The 25,027-nt window shown below is 46.9% G+C and overlaps 1 protein-coding gene across 1 annotated transcript in view; it reads right to left on the reverse strand.

The window, feature by feature from the left end:
* Positions 1–22,686, reverse strand: part of CD58 (CD58 molecule) — a 41,972-nt gene extending 19,286 nt beyond the window's left edge. The window contains exons 1-2 of the mRNA XM_033093422.1: positions 22,539–22,686; positions 5,714–6,004 (exon numbers count right to left, since the gene is read on the reverse strand). Coding sequence (XP_032949313.1) covers positions 5,714–6,004; positions 22,539–22,605 — 358 coding nt within the window. The 5' untranslated portion in view covers positions 22,606–22,686. The remainder of the gene's footprint in view (positions 1–5,713; positions 6,005–22,538) is intronic.
* Between the last annotated feature and the right edge of the window lie 2,341 nt (positions 22,687–25,027).

A 25,027-nucleotide genomic window follows, 5' to 3' on the forward strand; every position in this document is an offset into this window, starting at 1 on the left:
GTGTTAATAAAAAGGCATACACTGATCCAGGCCATTAAAGGATAGAGCAGTTACTGGTACTTACATGTGAACATTGTCAGTGCCATAAAGGTTGGCAGAGGATACGAAAGAACTAATAAACACTGCTGGTGGAAATTTTAAGGGGATTTTGAGAGAAGAAAGCAAGCCAGCTCACACACAGAAGGAAGTCGATGCCCTGCATTTAGGAGGTGCCAGGAAACCCCCTCCTTCTAAAATTTGCTTTCTGAAAGTCTTCCGTTAGTTAACCTGGTGTCTCCGGAAGAATACCAAGCCACTGAAGTCTAAACTTCAAAAACTATGGCTTCCTCATTTCTTAAAAAAAAGTATGACCAAACACTTTCTCATTCAGATATGAAACCTTGAGTCATCTTAGGTCTTTGTATAACAAAATTTAAATATTGTTGACTCTTTCTTGGATTATCTTCGGCTTGTTTCCTTTCCAAACGTCTACTACCAACACCTGTCTACCTGAATGATCACAGTGGCGTCTAACCTGGTGTCACCCCTCTCGAATGCACCACGAATACCTACCAGCGGATTAATCTTCCAAAAATATATTTCATCCAGTCACTGCCCTGCTCCCGTCTTGGATACAATGGCGCCCACTGCCACAGGCTAAAATCCTGATTCCCGAACCAGAACTTGAAGTCTCACATGTAATGCTGCCAATATCACTGCCTCCTACAGAAGCTCGGGTCCCTGTACTTTGTTCCTCTGCAGATGTTCACTCAGCTTCCGAAGGGCTAGCTCGTTGGTCTGACGACCAAAATCATGCACCTCTGTTGAGTGACCGTGGGATTTTTAGAAAGTAAAAATTTTCAGCATTTCATCAAGTTTTAAAAAGAGAAGTGTAGTCAAATGGTTTGAATTCGTTGTACACACTTTATAAAAGGGCTCTTAAAAATGCATTTGAGTCTTATCTAAATTCTCAATCAACCTTTTTGTTTGCTTGCCCTATAAACTGCCAGATCCCCAACTTCCAAGTTTTAAAGATTCTGCTTCTTCAAAGGCTCTTCTCATAGGATGGTGCTTCTATTGGAAGATGGTTCTTCTATTAGAAAAATCTGTCGGTTCTTCTCATAGGATGCCTGGACACCGTAACAAGATTTGTTCATCTAAATGGAGTTCATCACCTTCCAGATAAACCAGCCACCGAGTCCGAGAGCCCCCATTTCTGTCAGTTGTGCCACTGGCCTCCCATTCACCCCAGTTCAATTGCTTTCGTTGATAAAACAAATATCCATTGAGTGCCATTACCTATTCAAGTCCTTTCTGAGCGACCATGGTGAACAAGAGAGAAATTCTCACTTCCTCCCATGTCTCCGGGGAACAGGTAGGTGAACTGGTGAGAGCTGCCCACCAGCCAGTCACCACATCTGTTCCACTGGGACTACCTGAAACCGAACTTGGGGAGCGCAGACTTAAACTGCTATATTGGACTTTCTGTCTCTTCTTCATCTGGAAACCATCTTCCACACTTTGCCTGCAGTTCCTAAAATACCCTTTGGATGGAGGAAGTAGGTCTAGGACTACACCCACTTCTGGGATAAAACAAGGGTATCTGTGGCCCAGCAGAGGGGAAAGGTGGGCACAGATTCAGCTTTGAAATTACGAGGCATCACAGGAAAGGCAAGCGTTTGACTCAAGGTCAAAGAAGAGCCAGGGGAGGTCACGGGGGCCAGATCTCGTACAGCCTGGCAGGTCACTGTAAAGATGTTAGCTGTAACTCTGGGTGAGATGGGGCCGCTAGAAAGGGCTAAACAGAGGAGTGAGGTGATCTGACTTCTGTTTTCAGAAGATCACTCTGGCTGCTGTGTTTAAAAATAAACGGTAGGGGACGAGGGTGGAAGCTGGGAGACCAACTAGGAAGCTGTTGCAATTCTCTGCATGTGAATAAAGGAAGCCGGATCAGCAACAGAGGAAGTGGTGAGAGGCGGTCAGATTCTGGTTATATTTTGAAGGTAGAACCAAAATTTCCTGGTGGAGCAAACAAGGTGTTCAACAGGAAGAGAGGTGTCCAGAGGCTTTTGCCTGAGATACTGAAAGGATGGAGCTGCCATTAACCAAGAGGGGAAAGACTTGGGGAGGAACAGGTTTTAAGGGAAAGATCATTGTACGGACAGACCCAGAGGTGCAGTTTCCAGGCTCTCGGCCTCACATAGAAAGGTGCTCACTCAGGTAGTAAATGGCCATCAACTGTGATTGGATGGCCATCAGCTGTGGCTAGTTGGCCGTCAGCTGTAACCAGTGAGCCATTGGCCACTAATATAACTGCCGTGGCTACGCTAGCAGCAAATGGGGACCAGCAAGAAGACGGTGACTGAGCTAGCAAGCGCGGATTGCAGTTAGCACGGCGGGTTGCGGATCGTGTGGCTCCTGCCTCCTGTGTCTCCAACCCAGCCGCCAGCGAGACTATAGTGGTAGGACTCCCCTATCTATGGCTCCGTGGGTGTTCCTTTTTGGCCTCATCATGTCCTGCGTTCTTATGTGGGGAGTGGGAGCAGAGGCCCTGCAGGCCACCCCACGTGACAATGAACTCACTTTTGGACATGTGATATTAGAGAAGCCAGTTAGATCTCTGAGTGGAGCTAGAGAGAAGGCCGTCAGATACGCATACAGCGAGGTCAGGAGGGGTGTGGGCTGGAGCTCCAAATCTCAATCAGCACCGAGATAAAATTTAAGCCCTGACAGGGGATGAGCTCATCCACCTGGGTGTGAATGCAGGCCAGCAGAGAAGGGCAGAGGCCCAACGTCAAGAGGTTGGGCAGACAAGGGAACCAGCGAAGGAACCTGAGAAGAAACAGTGAGTGGCTTAAAAGGAAATGAGAATAGGATGCTGTCATGGGTGCCAGGTGAGTGTCTCAAAGAGGAGGGAGTGATCTGCTGTGACAAAGGCTGCTCGTGGTGGAGAGAGGTGTGGGCAGAGAATGGACCACTGGATTTACTGATGAGGATGAGAAGAGGAGTGGTGGTACAGCAGTGAGGAGGAAAGCCTGCCTGGAGCAGGTTAAAAGTGAACAGGAGAAGAGAGTTTACAAAGAGTGAATATGGACAACTTCTTCGAGGAGATTTTTCTGGAAACTGAAGACAGAACGTGGGTGGTAGCTGGAGGGGTAGAGGGGCCGTGGTATGAATAATTGCATATTTGCATGCCGATGGCAATAAGCCACCAGCTCACGGGGGAAATCAGCTGGAAGGGACAATTACTATAGTCATATCTGAGAGCAGTGGGTAGAGGTGGGGGCCTTTGGCCCCAGGTGAGAACTGTGGAAGTTCAGAATGGGAACCTCCAAAAGGGAATGGGAGAGAACAGGGTACACAGGTTCAGGTACAGGTAGGCAGGTAGGCTGATGGTGAAAGCTGCAGAAGGTCCCTTCTGATTCCTTCTTTTCCTCAGGGAAACAATAAACAAAGCCGTCCACTGAGGAGTGGGTCTGGAGAAGGAGGTGTTCAAGGTTTGAGGACAGCTATGTGCTAGGAGAGTGGGTGAGTGAGGACACTAGACAAATTGGATTTAGTTGAGGTAAGTGATCAGAAATGTAAAGTGTGGGACTCCGCGGGGTGACGTGCTTTTCTGCAGCTGCAGGTGTGTGAGCACAAAACAGGGAGAACGATGGATTGAACCTGGTTGGACTAACAAGGTGAGTATGACCCGTCAAAAAAGGAGCAAGGAGGGGGCTGGCCTGGTGGCTCAGGCAGTTGGAGCGCTATGCTCCTAACGTGAGGGCCAGTGGGCTCTCAACCACAAGGTTGCCAGTTCGACTCCTTGAGTCGCGCAAGTGATGGTGGACTCTGCCCCCTGCAACTAAGATTGAACACGGCACCTTGAGCTGAGCTGCCGCTGAGCTCCCGGATGGCTCAGTTGGTTGGAGCGCGTCCTCTCGACCACAAGGTAGCCGGTTCGACTCCCGCAAGGGATGGTGGGCTGCACCCCCTGCAAGTAACAATGGCAACTGGACCTGGAGCTGAGCTGTGCCCTCCACAACTAAGATTGAAAGGACAACTTGACTTGGCAAAAGTCATGGAAGTATACACTGTTCCCCAATAATAAAGTCCTGTTCCCCTTCCCCAATAAAATCTTAAAAAAAAAAAGGAGCAAGGAAGCTACTGCATCTTCCAGAGTGAGCCCAGCGAATGACCATGGCACTTGGGCTACCTAAGGAAGGCAGGACGGACATCGGGTGGCTAAAGGACTGTCAGTCAGCATAGCAGAGGAAGTGAGCTTCAAGTAGAGGAGGAGGGATGCCTGACACTGAGACAATGGAGGGAATCAGAATCACTGGTAAGGACAAGTTCTAGGTTATATCCATGGGGAGAGGTAAGGTAGAGTGGAAGACAAGCCCGTTACAGGACAGGAGAACAAGGACTGAGAAGTCAGGATACGAGAAAGAACTTTTACTTAAATATTACAACCACCAAGAATTAGGACAGCAGGAACATCAGGAACAGTGAAAATGAACCAGGCACTAAAAGCATTGAGAAACAATGGGGTGATGGTCATTGAAGTGTTATGTACAACAGCCAAGGCATGGAAACAACCTAAGTGTCCATCGATGGAGGAATGGATAAAAAATTTGCCATATATACATACAACGGAATAATATTCAGCCATAAAGAATGAGGAAATCCTACCATGTGGGACAACCTGGATGGACCTTGAAGGCATTACATGTTAAGTGGAAAAAGTCAGAGAAAGACAAATACTATACTGTATGATCTCACTTGTGGAATCAAAAAAAAAAATACCATCAAACTCATAGAAAAAGAAAAGATCAGAGGGGAAGGGGAGGGGAGGGAGAATTGGATGGAGGTGGTCAAGAGGTACAAACGTCCAGTTGTAAGATAAATAAGTGCTAGGGATGTCATATTCAGCATGGTGACTACAGCTAACGCGGTGGTAGAATATACAGGCAAGTTGTTAAGAGAGTAAATCCTAAGAGCTCTAGTAACAAGAAGGAATTTTTTTTATCCTTTTTTTTTTCTTTTCCTCTTTCTTTTCTTTTTATTGGATCTCTGTGGGAAGATGGGTGTTCGTTGAACCTACTGCGGTAATCATTTCACAATACATGTACGTCAAACCATCATGCTGGCCATTTTATACGTACACGGTGATATATGTCCATTATTTCTCAATAAAACTGAAAACAAACAAACACTGGGGAGTATCTATGTGCCTACAAATGACTGCAACAAGGAAGGGGCTTTAGAGATGAGGGAAGAAAAAAGTAGAAACATCAACAAGAAACATGGAGGAACCTGTATTCTATCTCCAGTTCTAGAGTGATATAGGAGAGAAAAAAAACAACAAATCCACCTTCTGGGTGGGCTCCAAGAGGAAACAGGAAGTCTAATTTGTAGTGCACCATCATCTATCAATGGAACTCAAACCAGTTCTGAGTTCATTGCTGGTTCACGACATCCTTTTCCAGAACATTCTAGCAAGACAAGGTGATACTGCTGGCAGTGGCTCCGCCGAACTGGTGCTGTTTTCCCCAACTCAGTCACAACCTCTCCTCACCCAGACGATGGATGACAGGGGAATTTTAAGTGTGTACCAGAAAGACAGGAAAATCCTGACAACGCGATAATGAATGATTTTGTTTCTCATCCTCATAACCCACTAACCTGTACTAGTCTCCTTAAAGAGTTGGAAATTTGCCATTTGAAACAAACCAATATATGAAATACTCACCAAGGATTTTCAGGACAAACGTCTCCCTGTCGGTTTCGAATTCAACTTCATACGTATCTTCATCCGATGACGTCAAATTGAAGATGGTGAGGTTTCCGGAGGTAGTGTCTAAGACAACCCTACGTGTAAAATGTGGGAAAACTCTGGTACCAAACGCTTTGTCCCACTCTACGACTTTATCCTTTCCTTTTTTCCATAAAACGTCTGTAAAGGATTTAGGGTTTGATGGAGATAAAGTGACATTCTCACTCACAACTCCGTATGTCGGTGGGGTATCACAGCTGATGAAATCTAGGAGGGAAAAAAAAAATTGCTTAGGGGAAATAACATAACTTTGTTGAAAATAGAAAACTACCTTTCAAGATGTTCTTTGGGGGAGAAAAAAAGTGAAATGTTTTTTAACTGGTAAAAATTATTCATCAGCTACTTTTTTTGCTACGCTGATAAACTACTGTGAGAAAGTACAGGAAGTAGAAGATGCTTGACCACGGGGAGTTGACTCTTGAATGGGGAATTGGGACCCATGTAAATCCAAGTGGATGTAATATATATGGGGTACCAATATATGCCAGGTACCATGGGTGACGCCAGAAATACTGGCAGCAAACAAGAGAGCTAACGCTCCCACAGGCCTCCAAGGAGCTTCGCTCTGTGGAGAAGACCCTGAGCAGGCAAGGAGAACCAAGGCAAGGGCCTTCCCCAGGAAGTCATGCTGAAAGTGACCCCAGGTGACAAAGCCTGTAGGATGACAGGAGTCAGCCAGCTGAGGGCTGCGTAAGGAGGGGGAGGAGAGGTGATTATACAGATGGAGGGGGCAGCACCTCCAAGGGGCAGACCCTGAGTCAAGATGGAGTTTGGTGGGTTTGAGGAAATACAAGCAGTTCCAAATGGCTGGAATGCAGAGAGCGAGGGGGTGACGGGTAGGGAAAGAGGCTGCAGGGGCCGGGAGGGGCCAGATCACAGTGTATTTGAGTGGGGGGGGGTTGGGGGATGTTGGGTAAGATATGCCCAGGGTTTGGAACTTACCCTAAGGGCAAGGGACAGACACAGAAAGGTTTCAAACAAAAGAGCAGCATGACATAAGTCTGCAGAATGGACAGCGGTTGACAGGCACAAGTGTGGAGGCAGAAAAAGCAGAACAGAGGCAGTATTGTAGCAAGAGAGTGGCAGACCGGACAGACCAGCCAAGTGTTGGCGGTGGGGACGGACGAGTGGACAGACTCAAGACCAGTTTGAGAGAGCAATCACAGGATTTAGTGACAGCTGTGGGGTCCCGGGAGAGGGAGGAGTTAATGGTGACTGCCAGGCCTCTCTCTTGGCTGACATGGGGCCATCGAGATCAGAAACAATGACAGGAAGCAAGTCCAGGTACAATGACTAAGGACTCGGGGACTGGGTGAGCTGGAGCTGATCCCAACCATCGCTCACGAGCCCCGGTTCACGTCTCTGGTCGACTCCCGTCAGATCAGCCTGGGGCTTCAAACTAAGACTTCAAATCAGAGCCTCCTGCCCCCTCCACACCAATCTGGTTATGACACGCTTACTACCAAGACTGGGGTATTCTTGGTACCCCAAAAGGGTTTTAAATGCATCCTGCTCCAGACTTGACTTGCTTGTTAAGAGAGAAGAACGGCTGTTAAGGGAAAGACATTGAAGATAAATTAAAACTTGATTGAAGTTTTTGCCTCGTAGCAATCAGGGTAATTGAAAGAGCATGGGAAGAATCAAGAACGTTAAATAGACCAATTGTAGGCAACTGTGTCCAGTAATTTCAAATATGAAGCAAATATCCCTCATTTGTCTATTTGCAAGGATTTTTAGAAGCCATCTCCCTTAATTAAGGGACAGTGCCCTCAAAAATACACCAGCATCCTCCTGCTGCTTTGCTGAGAATGCACTCTCTCTGCCAGTCAACGACAGGTGGGAAGGCAGATGAGAGGAACAGGATTCGAGGGGGAGAGTCTATCCACACACTGCGGTGGAGGCTTGAAATGTGTTGTGGATGGATGGATGGATGAGTGAGTGAATGAATGAGTGGGTAGGGTGGGGGTGGAAGAGAACAGGTGTGAGATGAGCTGCTGCACCCTGGCTGCGTAGGATGGCTTCTGCCTTTCCCTGGGAGAAGCAATGTCCCCTGTAGACTGAAAACAGGAAGCAGTCAGGAGTAGCAGGAAGCAAGAGTGGACAAAGGGGAGGCTTCAGTGCAAAGAACCGCAGGAATTCTGAACTGGAAGAAACTCTTGTTTAATTAAAATAAGAGCTTCTTATTTCACGGGCGAAGTGACAGGGCCCCAAGAAAAATGGAAGAGCGAGTTGCGGAATGCCGACTCCTGCCAGGTGTGTGTTCACACACTCCTGAGCCCCTCTTGACTCCTCTCCACATCCATGGGCCGACATGTGGCTAAGCCCATTTTGCAGATGTGAGAACAGACTCCCAGAGGCGTACCAACTGCTCAATGTCACTCAGCAAGTTTAAGGCAGCGGAGGGACCAGAACACAGATTTTCTGACTCCTTGTTCAGCTCCCCTTTCACAACAGCACGGTCCCGCCATTCATTCATTCATTCATTCATGCATGCATGCCTTCTGGAAATACCCACTGGGCATCTATTCTGTGTGGGACCTCCGAGAACAAGGCAGGCACACTCCCTGCCCTCTTAGAACTTACTTTCTGTTAGAGAAGTTGGACTTTGTACACAGATTAGACCAACACCCAACAATTGCAACTGTGTTCGGCGCCATCCAGTACAAGCATAGGGTGTCACTCAGACACCTTATCCTATGTCATTTTGGTCACTAAGAGCACTGACTTAGGGAGCCAATGAGGGGTTAGGGCAGGCTCCCCGAGTTCTGAAGAAGGAGTAGCAGTGCGCTGTGCCAAAGGAGTGGGGCAGGTCCATGTGCAGAGACAACGACTCTAGGAAAGACCCCGAGGCAAGAGGGCAAGGACACGAGACGAAGTGTGAGTGGGGGGACATACAGGCAGAACCAGTCCTCGCAGGGCCCTGTACCAACGAAACCCTGCCCGTTACTGTATGATGAGAAAGCCACCAAAGACTTCTAAACCAGAAGGGGACAAAATAAGGTTAACTATTTAAAACATGTCTTTAAACACCAATTCTACAGACATACATAGAATTTGACACAGATGCAGAATGATCACATATGTGTTTTGCACAATTCTCTCCTCTGGTTTTTTGTTCGTTCGTTTGTTTTGCGTGGATGCCTTATCTTTCCCTCCAACCCCTCCAACAACCATTGTGACGTAGAATGTACGTCAACAACCCAGAAAACGTCCTTCGATATTTTTCTCCCTGCTCACGTCATCAAATGGAGACAAAAACATATCACATATAATGCATAGATATATGTATGAAATTTGCCATTCTTTAACAAAAATGGTCTTATGAGCACTTTTCTACATCTTGCCTTTCTCATCAATGATACCTCATAAAGACAGAGAAAGACAAATACCGTATGATCTCACTTACACGTGGAATCTAAAGACCAGAATAAATGAGCAAAGTAAACAGAAATAGTCTGAGATATAGAGAAAAACTGAGGGTTGCTAGATGGGAGGGGGGTGAGGGGTTAGAAAGCCCAAAATGGTAGCCACAACATTGCCACGGGGCTATGGAAGACAGTTTGGGGGGGAATATAATCCATAATGTTGTAAAGATTTCATAGGGTGTCAGATGGGCACTTGTCTTATTAGGGAGACCTCTTCACGGACGGTGTAGATGCCTGACCACTGCACTGTACACCTGAAGCTGAAGCTGAATAACACTGAATGTCACCTATAATTTAACACATATATAGTCACAGGATGTGGAGTACAGCATAGGGAAGAGTCAGTGGAATTGTAACAGCTACATATACGATGTCAGAGGGGTAGGAGATGGGCGAGGGGGATTATCCCTTTGTGTGGGGCGTAAATATCTAACTATTACATTGCTTGGTACACCTGAAACTAATAAAAAAATAAAAAACAAAAACAAACCAAACAAAAAATCATACCTCATAAAAGTCCCACCAAATCAACTGGCATGACTTGACTTCATTCTTTTTAGTGACTGCATATTATTCCAGGGTATGAGGGGTCCATAACTAATTAGCGAGCACCACCATTGAATACCCTTTTTGTCCCCAGTCTTTTCTATTGCAGCAACACTGCAATAATTATCTTTATGTACCTGTCCTTGTGTATTTATGGTTTCGTATCTATGGGGCCGTGTCCCAGGAGTGGAGCTGCAAGCTGCTGAATCAAAGGGTAAATCGTTTTTTTGTTTTAATAGAAGCTGCCACACTGCTTACAAAAAAGACTCTTGCAATATACATTTCCATCAGTAATGCCTGAGTCACCTTTTTCTTGTACTCCTGCAGGCATTCCGTAACATTTTTTGCATGTTTAACAACTGGACATCAAGTCACATTTCATTGTTATTTGAATTTGCATTCTCCTGACTTCTACACATTTAAGTATCTTTCTGGTTGTTGGTTATTGGGATCTCCTTTTTTTTTTTTTTTATTAAAGATTTTATTGGGGAAGGGGAACAGGACTTTATCGGGGAACAGTGTGTACTTCCAGGACTTTTTTCCACGTCAAGTTGTTGTCCTTTCAATCTTAGTTGTGGAGGGTGCCATTCAGCTTCAAGTTGTTGTCCTTTCAGTCTTAGTTGTGGAGGGCGCAGCTCAGCTCCAGGTCCAGTTGCCATTTCTAGTTGCAGGGGACAATGCCCACCATCCCTTGCGGGAGTCGAGGAATCGAACCGGCAACCTTGTGGTTGAGAGCCCACTGGCCCATGTGGGAATCGAACCGGCAGCCTTCGGAGTTAGTAACATGGAGCTCTAACTGCCTGAGCCACCGGGCCAGCCCCCAGGGGATCTCCTTTTTTTGAGAACTGTCTTTTTATAGCCTTTTTTGTTTGTTTTTTTTTTCTATTAGATTGCTTGTCTATTAGATTGCTTGTTGTCAAAGTATAAGAGTTCCTGGCATGTTACAACTTTTTTGTTACCTGTATTATAAAGTGTCCCCCAAGGTGAGTGGTAGTGTCATTCCCTAAAATAGGGACCACTGAGGACGAGAGCCAGGCTTAAGCTAGAAAAGCATGCTTTTAGTTTCAGACACTGCAAGACACTGGAGTGGCAATGTCCAGTAGGCCACTGGGTACTCCCAAGAGGAGGTGCAGGTTTGGGGATCATCACACTCGTAAGTGACTCTGTCATTTCCTTCCTACTCATCTTGACTGTTGTACTTTAAGACTAACTCTAAGGAAGTTGCTGGTGTGATCAGTCCCAATGGAAACTAAGAAGAGGAGAAAGGAGAGCGAGCTCTTTCTCAAAGGTCACACGCCGTGAATGAATGAATGGACGGATGGATGAATGAATGAATGAATGAATACGCAAACTAATAGAAGCAAAGCAAAGCAGTCAGCAATGAGTTGGTTGCTTCACTAATAACACTGAGTGGTCAGAAAAGGACCATAGGGATACGAATTTACCATGCCAGGGGCAGCCGGGGCAGTAACCATGCTGGGTTACTGACAGAATGGGAAGGGCCCAGACTTCCAAGCTCGGTAGGCCCAGGGTGACCTCTCAAAATCCTCTCCCGTGAGGCTTTGTCAGCTACAAAACGAAATCATGATGCTGATCACAAAAGACTGTTTGGAAGGTTGAGTAAGATTGAGAGTCTTTACAAAATGGTTGACCTGAGGTAGGTTTTCAACAGGGTTTCCCCTCTTTTGACACTGAATATTAGTTTCGGGTGTACAACATAGTGGTTAGACATTTATATAATTTAAGAAGTATTCCCTGTGATGAATCTAGTACCCACTTGGCACTCCACCCGGTTGTTGCAGCCTTACTGACTACAATCCCTGTGCTTGGGTTTCCCCTTTTTCTTTCAGTGAGTCTGGCCACCACCAACACACTTAACTATAGGTGATCGTGGATGTGTGAGAATTGGGCACATAGTGAGTTTTTGCTGTTTAAAAGCACAGAGAGAGAGGGAGGGAAAAAAAAATGATCAGTGATTGCCTAAACAGATATTCCATGCTAGCCAGAATTTTTTTTTTTTTTTAACTATTGGAGGTCTATTTGTTTTGAAGCATTTTGAATGATCTTTTCTTTTTAAAAGCCATGAGGGCATCTAATGCCTATATGTAGAGTGATTACACATCTAAAAACAACTTCAATTTCAAATAATCTGCCACAGCATCCTTACGAAACACCATCATTACACCCTATTTTTGATAGCTCTTATATGGCTTACAATCAGGAATAGAACCCAAATATTTTGCAGATGAAGTGTCTGATTTTTGGTTTAGAAAACATGGCCACCATATTACTGGGTTACTGAAAAGGGACCCCCACTACCAGCCACAAGTTCCTCTGCACATTTTCTGGGATTTCGACTGACTACTACTTTTAATTTATTTAACCTGACACTTACTATCCAGAAGGCACTGTTGGAAGAGCTCTACAAATACGTATTCAGTGAATCCTCTTAAAAACCACGTTAGGGGAGCATTTGAGATCTTGCTCCCCAGCATATGTCCTCCGTTTGGCTCAAGTCAACTCTTACAAAAATTCAAAAACAAACGAACAAACAAAAATCAGGCAGGTGTTATTTTGAACCCTGTTTTGCAAGATGAGGAAACTGAGTCACACAAAGGTTAAGTGACTTGCTAGTTAAGCGGCGACACTGGATTTGAACCCAGACAGTCTGACTCCAGAATGCTCTTCGCTATTGTTTCTTACTTTGAACCCTGCTAGGTGGCACATGGCGATTACAGACAGTGACGTGATACAGGATTTCTGAGGTCACCATTTCTAGACTGGACGGGGACAGATGTTTGGAATGAGAAAGTCAAACTGTTCTAGGTGGGAGTCAAACACCCCTCTGAAACCCAGGCGAGGCACCAAGCTCAGGGGTTCCCAACCACGGGATGCCAGGGCCGCAGAGGACCTCAGGGAGCAGGAACCTGCGCCTCTCCCCACCCCCACCGCCACCTCCCGTACACAGGAACTGGAGGAGGTTGGATTTACCACAACAGTGACGGATGCAAATCTCCAAGATGTTACACCAGAACCCCAATTTAAACCCCAGTGCGGCAATGGTGGTGGTGTTTTCTTTAAAGATGCTACAAAGGAATAATGAGACAGGATTCATTAATTAAAGACCGTGAGAAACAAAGTTGAAAGGAAGGTTCAGAAGTTTGCACTTCTCATATATAAAGGCAACTGGAGTGTGAGATGTAAGAGTGAGAAGAGAAAGGGAACAAGAGAGACTAGAATACAGGGGGGAAGAAAAGCCTGAGCAAATAGATAGATACAGATACACACACATACACACACACAGACACACACACACACACAGGGCAAAGCAATCTCAACTCAATGTCTTCTCAATCTCAAGTAAGTAAACTCAACTCAATGTCCACTTTAAGTACGGAGTTCTAAAGGAACATGCAGGAAACTGTTGCCACAGAACAGGGGTCTAGATTGGGAGACATGGGCTGATCGTACGCCCTCTTGCACTGCTTCCATTTCTTCTAGGGCATTTAGTATTTTGCTGAGAACTTCCTAAAAAGCGCCTCCTCAGTGTGCACTGAAGAGTTCGATCTCCGCCAACCAGTTCCTCCAGCAATGTTCCAGAGTGTCACCCAGGGTACAGCTGTGGGACCACACTGCACAGAGGCCATACCAGAGACCTGAGAATCAACCGACAGTGAACTCTCAGACCGACTCAGGGTGTCCGTCACAATTTTCAGACATCAACCTCGTGGAAAAAAGGAAACGTAAAATGAAACTTGCAAGTTATCTCCCTAGGTCCTGACATTGATTCTGTGCTTTTCCATCCCGTGCCAATAAGTATTTACTTCATGAAACGAGTATACTTATCCCAGAAATGAAACAGAGTACACTGCTAGGCTGTGCAACTCTTTTTCTGCCATAGTTTTCTCCTTCGAAAACTGCCACGGATGAGCTACTCCAGCTCCTAACCTGAAAAGGCCCTCTGCAGCATCTGCCCCCACCCTCCCCACCGAACAAGGAAACGATGGTGAAAGTAATTTTCCAGAATGACTGTGCCTACAGCTTACAATGAACAGACAATACTTCCCCAACAAGTCCTCACCTCACAGTACTGGAATAGCGGCCACTTTCCCCAAGAACAAGGTCAACTCCACACTGCAATAATGAATATCTTGACTAAGAAGAGCTTGTTGATACTGAGAGAGTCAGAAAGTTTCACAGTTACCTCTATGGCAAAGTTTTACTATTTCTTATGTTACTAACAGCATCTCTTGAAATTTCTCTCTCCACATTTGTGTGGGAGACAGAAGGATGGCCACCCAAATAGGCCTATGTCCTTGAATGTGTGAATATCGTCTGGTACAGGACAAATGATAAAAATAAATTGTATTAAATTATGTTAATACTGCAAATAGAATTAAGGCTGCTGATCAGCTGACCTTAAAACAGGGACATTATCCTGAATCAGTGAATTAACTAAACTGATTAAAATACAACCTAAATGCTGTCCAAAAGGCAGGGCTTATTGTCAGGATAGCCAGCAAAATTTGACAGTCACCCCAAACCCTGAGCTTTGCAAGCAAGCCCCCAAACTGTTGTGGAAGCTGGTTGAAGAACCCTGGCTTGGCAAGGAGAGGGAAAGGTTGGTGTTTAATTAGAGGGGAAGAATAAATGGCCTGGGACCCCTTGGACAAGCGCAGTTAAAAAACCGACCCGTTTTTTCCCCCCTGTCTATACCCACTCAGGGAAGTCAGCCCCAATCCAAGTAAACAGCCCGTCTCAGGTTGGAGGAGAGGAAACCTGTCACTTACTAACCACTCCTCTGGGGTTTGGAGGAAAATGCTTTTCTTGAGGTTTTTCTTAGAAATGAACGATGTGATTTTAAAATACTTCTTTCTCTAAAACATTTTTAGGGTTCACATGCCCTGCAGATATCAGCAGTTAAGGTAAAAATTCAGTTGATGCAAAGAAAAAATCCCCTAAACGTTTCAGTACCCGAATGTATAAAGCTTGGTACTTCCCCCTGCATGTCTGACATTGTAATGGTGACTTGGTGGGAGGCTCAGTCCGGCCTGGGGGTAGCAGGGTCTTAGGAAGGACAGGGTGGCCTGTGACCACAGCCTCGGTCCTTTCAGTTCTCTGCATCACGGCTCACTGTCAGCTGACACCCACTTGGAGTCCTGGGTGCTTGCAGTCTGGGCAACAATCCCTATCTACACATCTGTGCACACATTTAGAGCACTGGAGAGCGGCCGTTCTCCTAAAGTGACCAGGCCAGTACTCGTATCAAAAAATCCCTTATTAAGTTCACAAATATCCTCGTAATTAGTAAGACCCCCCATCCCAGTTTGGGGGTTGAGATGTGCTCCCCAGGTATGTGGATAGTAAAGAACACAGTCTTTTTACTTAAGGAAGTTTAGTGCAGCTCATTTCTTTAACCTAGTTCTTAGTAAATCCAATCCATATGAGCCCTAGGCCAGCTCGGCCTCAATAATAATATGTAACAGCACTGGCACAAACACTGGCTATATGTGGGGCTTACAGTGTGCCAAGCACTTGTTCTATAAGCTAAATCTATTATCTTTCTTTCTTCCTTCCTTCCTTTCTTCCTTCTTTCCTTCCTTCCTTCCTTCCTTCCTTCCTTCCTTCCTTCCTTCCTTCCTTCCTTCCTTCTTTCCTTTCTTTCTATCTATCATCCATCCATCCATCCATCCATCCATCCATACATCCATCCATTTACTCCTCAACTCAGCTCTGTGAGGTAGGTCTTATTCATGTTTTCATTCATCAAATCTTTAGCTCATCCTATGTCCCGGGCACTATAATAAGCAGTCAGGATACAGCAGTAAACCAGATAGAATCCTGCCCTCTTGGAGTTTACCGTGTTTCCCTAAACATAAGACCTAGCCAGACCATCAGCTCTAATGCATCTGTTGGAGCAAAAATTAATATAAGACCTGGTCTTATTTTACTATAAGACCAGGTCTTATGTGATATCATATAAAAGACCCGGTCTTATGTAATAAATAACCTACCTCCAAAAGATGCATTAGAACTGATCGTCTGGCTAGATCTTACGTTCGGGGAAACGGTACATTGCAGTGGAGGCAGAAACACAATAAACGGAAAAGGAAGCATCTTCCATGTGGGGTGGGGTTCAGTGCTACTGAGACAAATGAAGCCGAGTGTGGGGGAGGCGTGGGGACTAAGAGGAGGGTTGCTGTGGTAGTGAGGTGGTCACAACTGGCATGGGAGAAGGGCCCGCAAAAAGTGAGGGAGGGAGCTGGGAATATGGAGAAGGGCATTCCAAAGAGTGAGGACCCACAGGTACCAGAAGAGGAAACCGGGGCTCAGAGAAGTTCAGAAGCTCCCTGAGGTCACTTGGCTGGCCCAGGACAAAGCTGGGGTCCCGACATGGGCAGCCCTAGCTCTGGGGGCTGCGCGGCTAGTCACCGTGTGACAGGCCTCGGTCTTCCCTTGCTGATTCCACCCTCATCCGGTCCCTGTCAGACCCTCTGTTTCCAGGATTGCTAATGGCAGAAATCAATTGGCCTCGGGTACAATACCACTGCTTTCTGTCAATTCGAAACTGCAGTAACCCAACTCCCAGCACGTAATAAAGTCCCTGGTCCTCCAGACCCAAAAACTCCCCAGGACTCGCCTTACACGTGCTCTCAGCTGTCAAGCTACTGCCTGCCTCGGATGAGCTCACCAGAACTCAGTTGTTGGTTCCCTAAATCAACTTCCATTTGAACTTCTCTGTTGTCTGTCATGTGAAACGACGCTCCTTTGTATTCCCTGTTCTGTCAAGTCCTCCTTTCCCAGACATTCCCCCTGTGCAGCGCACGTCAGCTTCCACTAACCACACGTGGCTGGAAGCACGTGAAATGTGGTCAGTCTGAAACGAGACGTGATTGGGGGTGTAAACATACTCGCCAGACTTGAAAGATTGAGTATGAAAATGGAAATGTAAAATCTCTTGTTAACTTCTTTTTATATCAATCACATGTTGAAATGAAAATATGGTGGCTATAGTAGGTTAAATAAATTACAATATTAAAATGAATTTCACCTGTTTCATGCGGCGTGTCTGTTTGACAGCACCTCTCTAATCTGGGCTTTCAAGATACACACATACCACCGTACTCAAAGCCACCCTTCCCTTTGACTGTTCTTGTCTTAGAGTATATCTGAGCTTGCTTTTCGGGAATACGGTTCTTACCTGAGCTGTTTCAGACTCTGTGAGTCTTTTAAAATCCATCCTCCAAAGTCTGACTCAAGGTATTTCATGATTGATGGTTTCACTAAAATTTTTCTTTGTAATCCCTTTTATTTTCCATGGATTCAATTCACAGTCGAGAAACTCTATTACACCTACTGTACGACCCAGCCTTATTGGTTTCTTATTAATCTGAATTTCCTGTTGTTTTTCTGAATGTGTATGTGAACTTCATTTTCTTCTAGTTTTTAACTGTTCTATGGGGGAAACGTACAAGAAACTACAGACCAGTGAGCCTGATGGAAATTCAGACATTCATCTCAACAGACATTTTGGGAACATTATGAAAAGTGATGGCCACTAGGGTTCATTTCCTGAGAATAAGCCTCGCAGAAGAACTTGGTTGGCTCAGATGGATTCGTGGTTGATAGAATAGATGAAGGTCACAAAAGGGTAGACCTTTGAACTAATGGCTCCCAACTGGGGGCAGAGAGCAGACAGGAATTCATTTCAGCGACTCTGGTCAAGAAGTTCCCTCGCTTCCACTGGTTTCATTTTGAGCTCGAGTCCTCGGGCTAAGAACTCATCAGTATAGGTACCAGCAGCAGCTGAGAAAGGGAAGACAAAGGGCGCCCAGGGAAAAGGAATGAAAAAGGAAAGTGGCTGGAAGAGAGGAGCTAGGGGCCTGTAACAAAACTGAAAGACTTTTCCCTTTGAGGCCAGTGGCCGCACACTGGAAGCCACCTCCCCAGAGGACCAGCTGAAATGTTTCCCAGCACTTTTCTGGGGACCGTCTCACCCTCTTACACACACACATTCAAACCTTAACTTGTCTGAGCAAATGGAAGTGGTGGGGTCCTGGTTACTCTTTCAATCCTGAGACTGAGAAAGAAGTTTCGATTTGTGACTGCAGGATCTAAGGGGCTGTGCCCTCAAGTGAGAACTTCAAAAAAAAAAAAATAACCATCTGCTCTCGAGAAGAAACGATGTGAGAAGAAATCAAAAGCCAGAAAATGCGTGCAAATAAGGGCTGGTCTATGCAGGCAAACCTTCTGCTTTGAAACAGAGAAACAAATGCCGACCCGCACAGCCTATATTTACTAAAGAGACGTTAGAGTGACAGAGGGCAGTCGTACAAATTCCTAGACGCAGTTCTTAAAAAGTGGTTCTAAGTCTCTTCCACGGTATCTGAAAGACACCCATCAAAACTAAACCCAAAACAGCAACAAATGTACCATGAGACTCTTGACCAGATCCTGGGTTTTTTTTTAAAAAAAAGACATTCTTGGGACAAGTGGGAAAAATTATGAATAAGGGTAGCAGTTAGGTGAGACGAGATTACTGTTAATTGTCATAAATGTTATGCTATTGGGATGATGCAAAAGTGTTCAGGAGGCAAGTGCGGGTGTATAGAGCATAACTGTGGCAAAATGTTAATAAATAAATACGGACATAAACCCGCATTCTGAATTCTATGGCCCAAGGGAGGTTTTCCTACGTCCCGATCCTAGATGATGCCATTGAGTACAATCTTATGGGACTGGTGATTGTGGTACCCTATACAATTTCACACGCCTCAGGAAAATTACACTGGACACATACACATGTCATATAGAAGAGGTCACCTAGGGGTCCCCCAATCCTCAGTGACTTATCTAATCTCGGGTTAAGAATGCAGGTAGGCTTGGGAGCTGACACAGTCTGCTACTTACCTGCTGTGTGAACCTGGCTAAGGTACTTAACCGACCGAAGCTCTGTTCTCTCGACAAAGTAATATAAAAAGGTGAGACAATGAAATGCAAACAAAACCCGAAAATGCTAAGGACAGGATCTGGCACAGAGCTTGTGCTACACTCACGGCAGTTATTACCATTCACACCCCATGGTCACACTGGGTCTAGTTTTCCGACAGGAATGCGTCCCATTATTTGGACATGGATTAGTCCAACTTGATTGCAGCAAAACCTGTGAGCACGGCTCCATAATAGTCTAAGGTAACTTAATAACTTAAAATGGAGACACGCTTGACAAGTACTGCCTCATCCAATGTCCAGACTTAACAATCTGGGTTGTTAAAAACAAAAAGAAGAAAACAAATCAATGAAGGGAATTTTTAAAGAAGTGGTGTACGACCGAGTTCCTGCACACAAGGAACTGAAATCGAGGCGGGAGACAGTTGGCCAGATCCATAAAAGGTCAACAGCAGCAGACTGCACAGGGCACACGAATACAACGGTTGCTGGTTTGGTGCTTGCTACCTGCCCAGCACTACCTCGGTCCTATCCACGTTACCCCGATGCAACCGAGCACCTAATCCTGCTGGCTCTATACCCCAGTTTCTCCCATTTCTCCCCCACCTCCATCCAGGTCATTTCTCACCTGCATTGTTCCTGCAGCTTCCTAACTGGTCTCCCTGCTTCTCCTCTGCTCCCCACCCCGCCTCGATCCCACCCCAAACTATTCTCCACACAGCAGCCAGAATAATGCATTTAAACACTCATCATAATTTCACTCCTGTTCAAAACCTTCCAAAACTTCCCATTTCACGGGGAATACAAAATCGGTCTTCAAAGGGCCCCCAGTCTTCAGGATCCAGCCCTGACTACCTTAACAACTTCCTTTCCTACTACTTTCCAGTAAAATGATCTCCTTGAAGTTCCTAAAATGCTAGAAGCCTATCGCAGGGCTTTTGAGGTCTCCTCTGCCTAGAATACTACTCCCCCACCAGCCACCTGGCCTGCTCCCTCCCTTCCTCAAGTCTACACTCAACTGTCACCCTTTTAAAGAGACCCTCCCCTGACCACACTTATAAAATGCTAACCATCAAAGAGTGGCTGAATGAAATGTCATTATCTCCATGCCACGGAGTACTATGCAGCTGTACAAAAGGACTGAGGATGATCTCTGTGAAATGGTATGGAATGATTTTCCAGACATATGGTTAATTGGCAAAAACAAGGTACAAAAGAATACACAGTGTCTGTTACCTGCTGTTTAACAAAGGGAGTTAGAAAAAAACATATGTATCTGTTCATATCTGCAAATAGAAACAAGAAAGATAAAACAGAAACAAATTATATGTTTATGGGGGGAAGGAAGAGGAGGCAATAAGATTGCTCCCAGCATATCTTTTTACATAGTTTTGATTTGAACCATGTTAATATATTACACATTTAAAAATTAAAGCCGGGGGGGGGACCCTAAAATTGAATAGAAACATAAATAAATGCAACTATACGAGTATATAAATTGATACACAACCACCCAGAAGAAAAAAAAAGATTAATCCAAGAAACTTTAAAATCCAGTATTCTGTACATATTCAGTGGGGAAGTATGGCCACTGGATGCTAAAACATCGGTGAAAGATCGTGGGGGAAGAGAACAGTCACACAATGTCAAAGTATCAATAAATCGCATGCTATTTACAAAGGGGAAAGGGATCTCTACAATGGAGAAATCTGGTAAACCTCCCTTTAACCAAATAATCCAAGGTAACATCTGTAATAATGGGACAAATGGACTGCATCTGCCCCTGACGAGGTGCACGGAGGAGACAACACACCCACGAGAAATTCCTGCCAAGAAAGTTTTAACCAGAATCTAATTACAAGGAAAACAGACAATCCAAATCAAGGGACATTTTATAAAACTACTGGTCCAGATTTTTCATAAATGGTGATGTCATAAAGCACAAAGCTCTATGAGGGAAAATGAGTCACACTGTTTCGGTGGTAATGGTTCTATGACTTACTGAAGACCAAGTGTCCTTAGAAAACATGTTGAAATATTGGGAGATAAGGCAACGCCCAAACGGTTCAGCACAAAAAAAAATCTTTTCAGTGTATGTGTGTACTGGCTCCCCCTGCCGCGACTCTAATGTAAATTTCACAAAGGCAGGGAGGAGTCTGTTCCTTGCAGCATCTCCAGGCCCTGGTACAGTGCCTGACACATACTCCATACTCGGTATTTGTTGAATGACTGGTGTTCACAATCATTCTGTGAAGTCGATACTGTTATTATCCTTTGTCTCGTGTGACTGGTGCTCTCTGTCTTCAAAGACAAAGATCCTGAGGCACACAGAAGTTAGCTCACTCCTACAAGTTATAACTCAGGTGAGGGGTGGGGCCCCGGTCTGACACCTGAGCATCTGACTCTAGAGCTGATGCTGTCAATCACAGGTAAGCAGCTTCCCTAGCGAGGCAGGCTCCGCCCCCGAGGGCTCGCCTTCTGCAGGGTGTCCCATACATCAGCCTTGTCCTTAAGGCAAGGCCTATTCAGAACAGGTGGTATTCATACTCGCTGAATGAATACATGAAGTAGGGGGCAGAGACCTCCCTGAGGAAACTGTTCAGAGAATCTTGTGGAGGAGGTGGGACTTGATGGGTAAATTGGGTTTTCAGTGGAAGACAGACCACAGGTTCAGGGAGCAGTGACCAAAGGTGCATTCTGGGGCCAAGGAGAGACCAGCTCATCTGGAAGAGGAGAGTCACCCCACCCAGTCATGCGCTGTGTATGTTGCTCCCTCTTTCCCATAGCCACCGGCATATGAAACCCACAAGCCCTCTGGGCCCTTAATGGTCTCTGCCCTGGCCTCCCTGTCTCCAATTCCTCTGGACTGCAATCCTTCCTCTTTGGTGCTGACAGATTATTCTTCCAAAGTGCATGGTTCTGATGCTGTCAGGCCCAGAAAGAGTTAGTTCTCCTTTGCCTGCAGAAGATCATCCAAAGTCCCAAAAGGGACAATCAGGGCTCCACCATGCAGCCTCAAGGTCCCGTGGGCACACCGACTCCGCATTGCCCAAGCTCACCCTGTTCACTCTGCTCCCCTGTCTTCTCTTGGAATCTTGTCCCCCATCGTGGCATGTCCACATCCCACCTGTCCTGAGGCCAGGTTCAAATACCCTCCCTTCCTTGAAATCTTTGCTTCACAAAAGATATTTGATTTCTCCCCTCTGCACACCCATAACACTTTATGTTTAACCTCTCTTGACATTTACTTCTGTGCCTTGTAACGTAGGTTCTTTGAGCTTATCTCAGCTTTCCTGTCACGCTGGCTGGCGGGCACCGACTCACCGCAGTCAAGCGCGTCGGACCCGCTACCCAGACCCCGTTCCGGAAAAGTTCACAGGTGGGGCAAGCAGTTCAAGTTCTCGGCGAAGGTACCTCGCCAGTAACTCAACAGCCACTAGACTCAGAAAAAAAGGCACATCCTTTCGGAGGAACACTGGGTGGAGTCGGGGCCGTGGGGTCACCAGAGACAGGAAACAGTGCGTGGGGGTGAAACGAGGCGGAATCCCGCCCCTCTTGAATCCAACGCGAGTCAAGTGCCTACCTTTCAAGTTTCTTCCTGCGCACCCAAGGGGACTTGCTGGTGAAATGACAACTCTCCTGACAAGGTCCCTCTGGCTGCGTTTCTCCGCGTCCCGTCCCCGTCCCATCCTGAACCCAACTTCCAGTCGCCTCGCCCCACCCCACCCCACCCCGTCCACCCGGCTCCGGACGCGTGGGGCTACGGACACCCCCGGCGCTGCCCAGTCCCTGCGGGGGCTCCGGGGAAAGCCGCCACTCACCGAACGGGAGCAAGCAGACCAGGCCGAGGACCACCAGGGCCCATCGCTCCGCGCTCCCCGAGACCATAGTTCTCACCGGCCTCCGCGCCTAGGCGCCAGCGAGTTGTGTGCCAGAGCCAGGCGCCACCGCTGTACCCCGGAAGGTCCCGCCCCGCTGGTCCCGCCCAGCCCAAGTCCTGTCGTCAGGGATCCGAAGCACTTCCTTTTTCCCCCGCGTGGGAGGCGGGGTGCAGTCTCACCACCCCTGTGAGCGCTCCCGGAGCGGGTGCAATCCCGCCCGTCCTCGCACTTTCCCGAGGGAGCCTCTTGGCGCGATCCTGCGCCGGGGGGGGGGGGGGGGGGGGGGGGGGGGGGGGGGGGGGGGGGGCCCTTTCCTCTATATTTGGAATGCCCTCTAGTCTCCCCAGTGGGTCCCCTTGTTGTCCCCCAGCCCCCACCGCCACGCCCCCATCGCCAACACCCTGTATGCTTTGCGGAATTTTCCCTTAAAAGTGGCTTGCGTTTTAAAAAGCAGGCTGTCATGCTGGGGGGGGGGGGGGGTCGCTGGTCCCACTCCCAACATAAGAACGCAGGATATGGCGAGGCCAAAAGGGAACACCAATGGAGCCACAGACAGGGGGTTCATACCACTATATTCTCACAGACGCCTGGGTTGCAGATATAGGAAGCTGGAGCCACATGATCTGCAATCTGCCCACTCGTTTGCTAACCACACCTGCTAGCTGCAATCCGTGCTTCTCTGCCAACCAACAACCTTGCTGGTCGCACTCTGCCCTTGCTAATTTAGCCACAGCAGTTATGTTAGTGGCCAATGGTTAACTGGTTATAGCTGACGGCCATCTACTACCCGAGCCAGCCCCTTTGCACATGAGGTGTGGAGAGCCTAGAAACTGCTTTCTGGGACTCGGTCCCCACACAGGTTTGTGTTCGTTCCTTCCGCACCTCCAGCTCATCTCTTTGGCATTTGGAGAGTGGTTGTCACTCCCGCAAAGCGGCGCCGCACTCGGCTAGCCCCTGACATGACAGAACTCTGCCGAAGGACAGAGAGGCTCCGAAGCACTTTATTCCTTCAGTGCTTTGTAGCAGCAGCAGCAGCAGAAGCGTGAAGCTTGTTTCTCTGCCAGTTACTCAGCTATGGGGACTCGGGACAAGACAGCCTCTTTAAGCCACTCTTTCCTCAAATATTAAAAAAGGAAACAGGGAATGTTAGACGACTCCTAGAATGTGTGTGGTGACTGGTGCAGCCCCTCAAATACCAGTCTTTCCTTCCTCATTTACGTGCATGCCACCTTTGCTTCAGCCTGACCTCCACTCCCAGCACTGCCTTCCCCAGAGCTGGAATTTCCAGGCTTTGGTTTGTCCCTTCTCGATTTCCCTCTTTGTTTTCCTCTTCCTCTGGAGGATGGACTTTCCCTCAGGAGGAGGAGTCAGGTCTGTTCACGCCCTCGCTGTGGAGCCTGCCAAAATCACCCCTAACTGCACCAGGCCCTTGGAACTCTCCATCCTATGGATTAGTTTTCTCCATTGGCTTCCCCTCCCTTCAAATCCGTCTGATTCCATATCAGATGACTCGCAGAACCAGCCCGTTACATCAGCCTCCCTAGTCGCCCCCTTTCTTTCAGGCAGAAGCACTGGACTTGCCCCTGCACAGCTGTAGCGTTAAGGGAACTCTTTCCTGCCAGGAACAGGACCCCGGCTATCCTAACAAACACCAACATATTGCCAAGTGTGCAACTGAGTGGAAATGTTTGAGGATTGCTGTCATCACCGTCGTCCTCAGGTGGGGACCCCAAAACCACTCAAGACACTTGGACTAGACGGTAAGAATTGGTGGGTTGTTTCTTAAATTAGCCATAAAATCTTACAAGGTATCTCGAGCAGTGACATTTCAGGTCTGTTCACACCAATGGACTGTATCATGAAGCCTGACACTTGAAGATATTCCCTACCCGTTTGTAGCTATGGAGAACGTGAGGCAGGTGCAGTGTGTAGCACAAAATGTGAGAAAATCAAGTGTCTCCTCTGCCCTGCGCTGGTAAGAACTCTGGCCAACTTGGAAAGGTAGGATGGGGTCACACCTCGAGACACTGGGGAGCCCCTGAAAGTTTTTGAGCTAGGAAGTCACGTAACAGCAAACATCTGTTGAGCACTTACGATGAGCCAGGTCCTGTGTTGTGTATTCCCTGGATTAATTTAATCTTATTGCTGTCCCTATTTTTACAGCTGAGGCAACTGAGGATCAGAGAAGGTAAGTGACTTGCCCAAGGACACACAGTATGGGGTAGAACTAGGAGTCCCACGGAAGCTAAGTCCCACGTGCCACTCTTACCCTTCCATACAGGAGCAGGATGCACCTTTGGGGTGGGCACTCAGGCTGCTGTTTGGCCTGGCCAGCAGGAGCAGCCAACACCCTCTACGGCAGGGCTGAGGAAAGGACTACCCAGTCATGTGGGGCTGGGAGGTAACCCCCAGGTCATGGTCTCCAGGCA

Source organism: Rhinolophus ferrumequinum, chromosome 22, assembly GCF_004115265.2.
Source record: "Rhinolophus ferrumequinum isolate MPI-CBG mRhiFer1 chromosome 22, mRhiFer1_v1.p, whole genome shotgun sequence".
In the NCBI taxonomy this organism is placed as follows: domain Eukaryota; kingdom Metazoa; phylum Chordata; class Mammalia; order Chiroptera; family Rhinolophidae; genus Rhinolophus; species Rhinolophus ferrumequinum.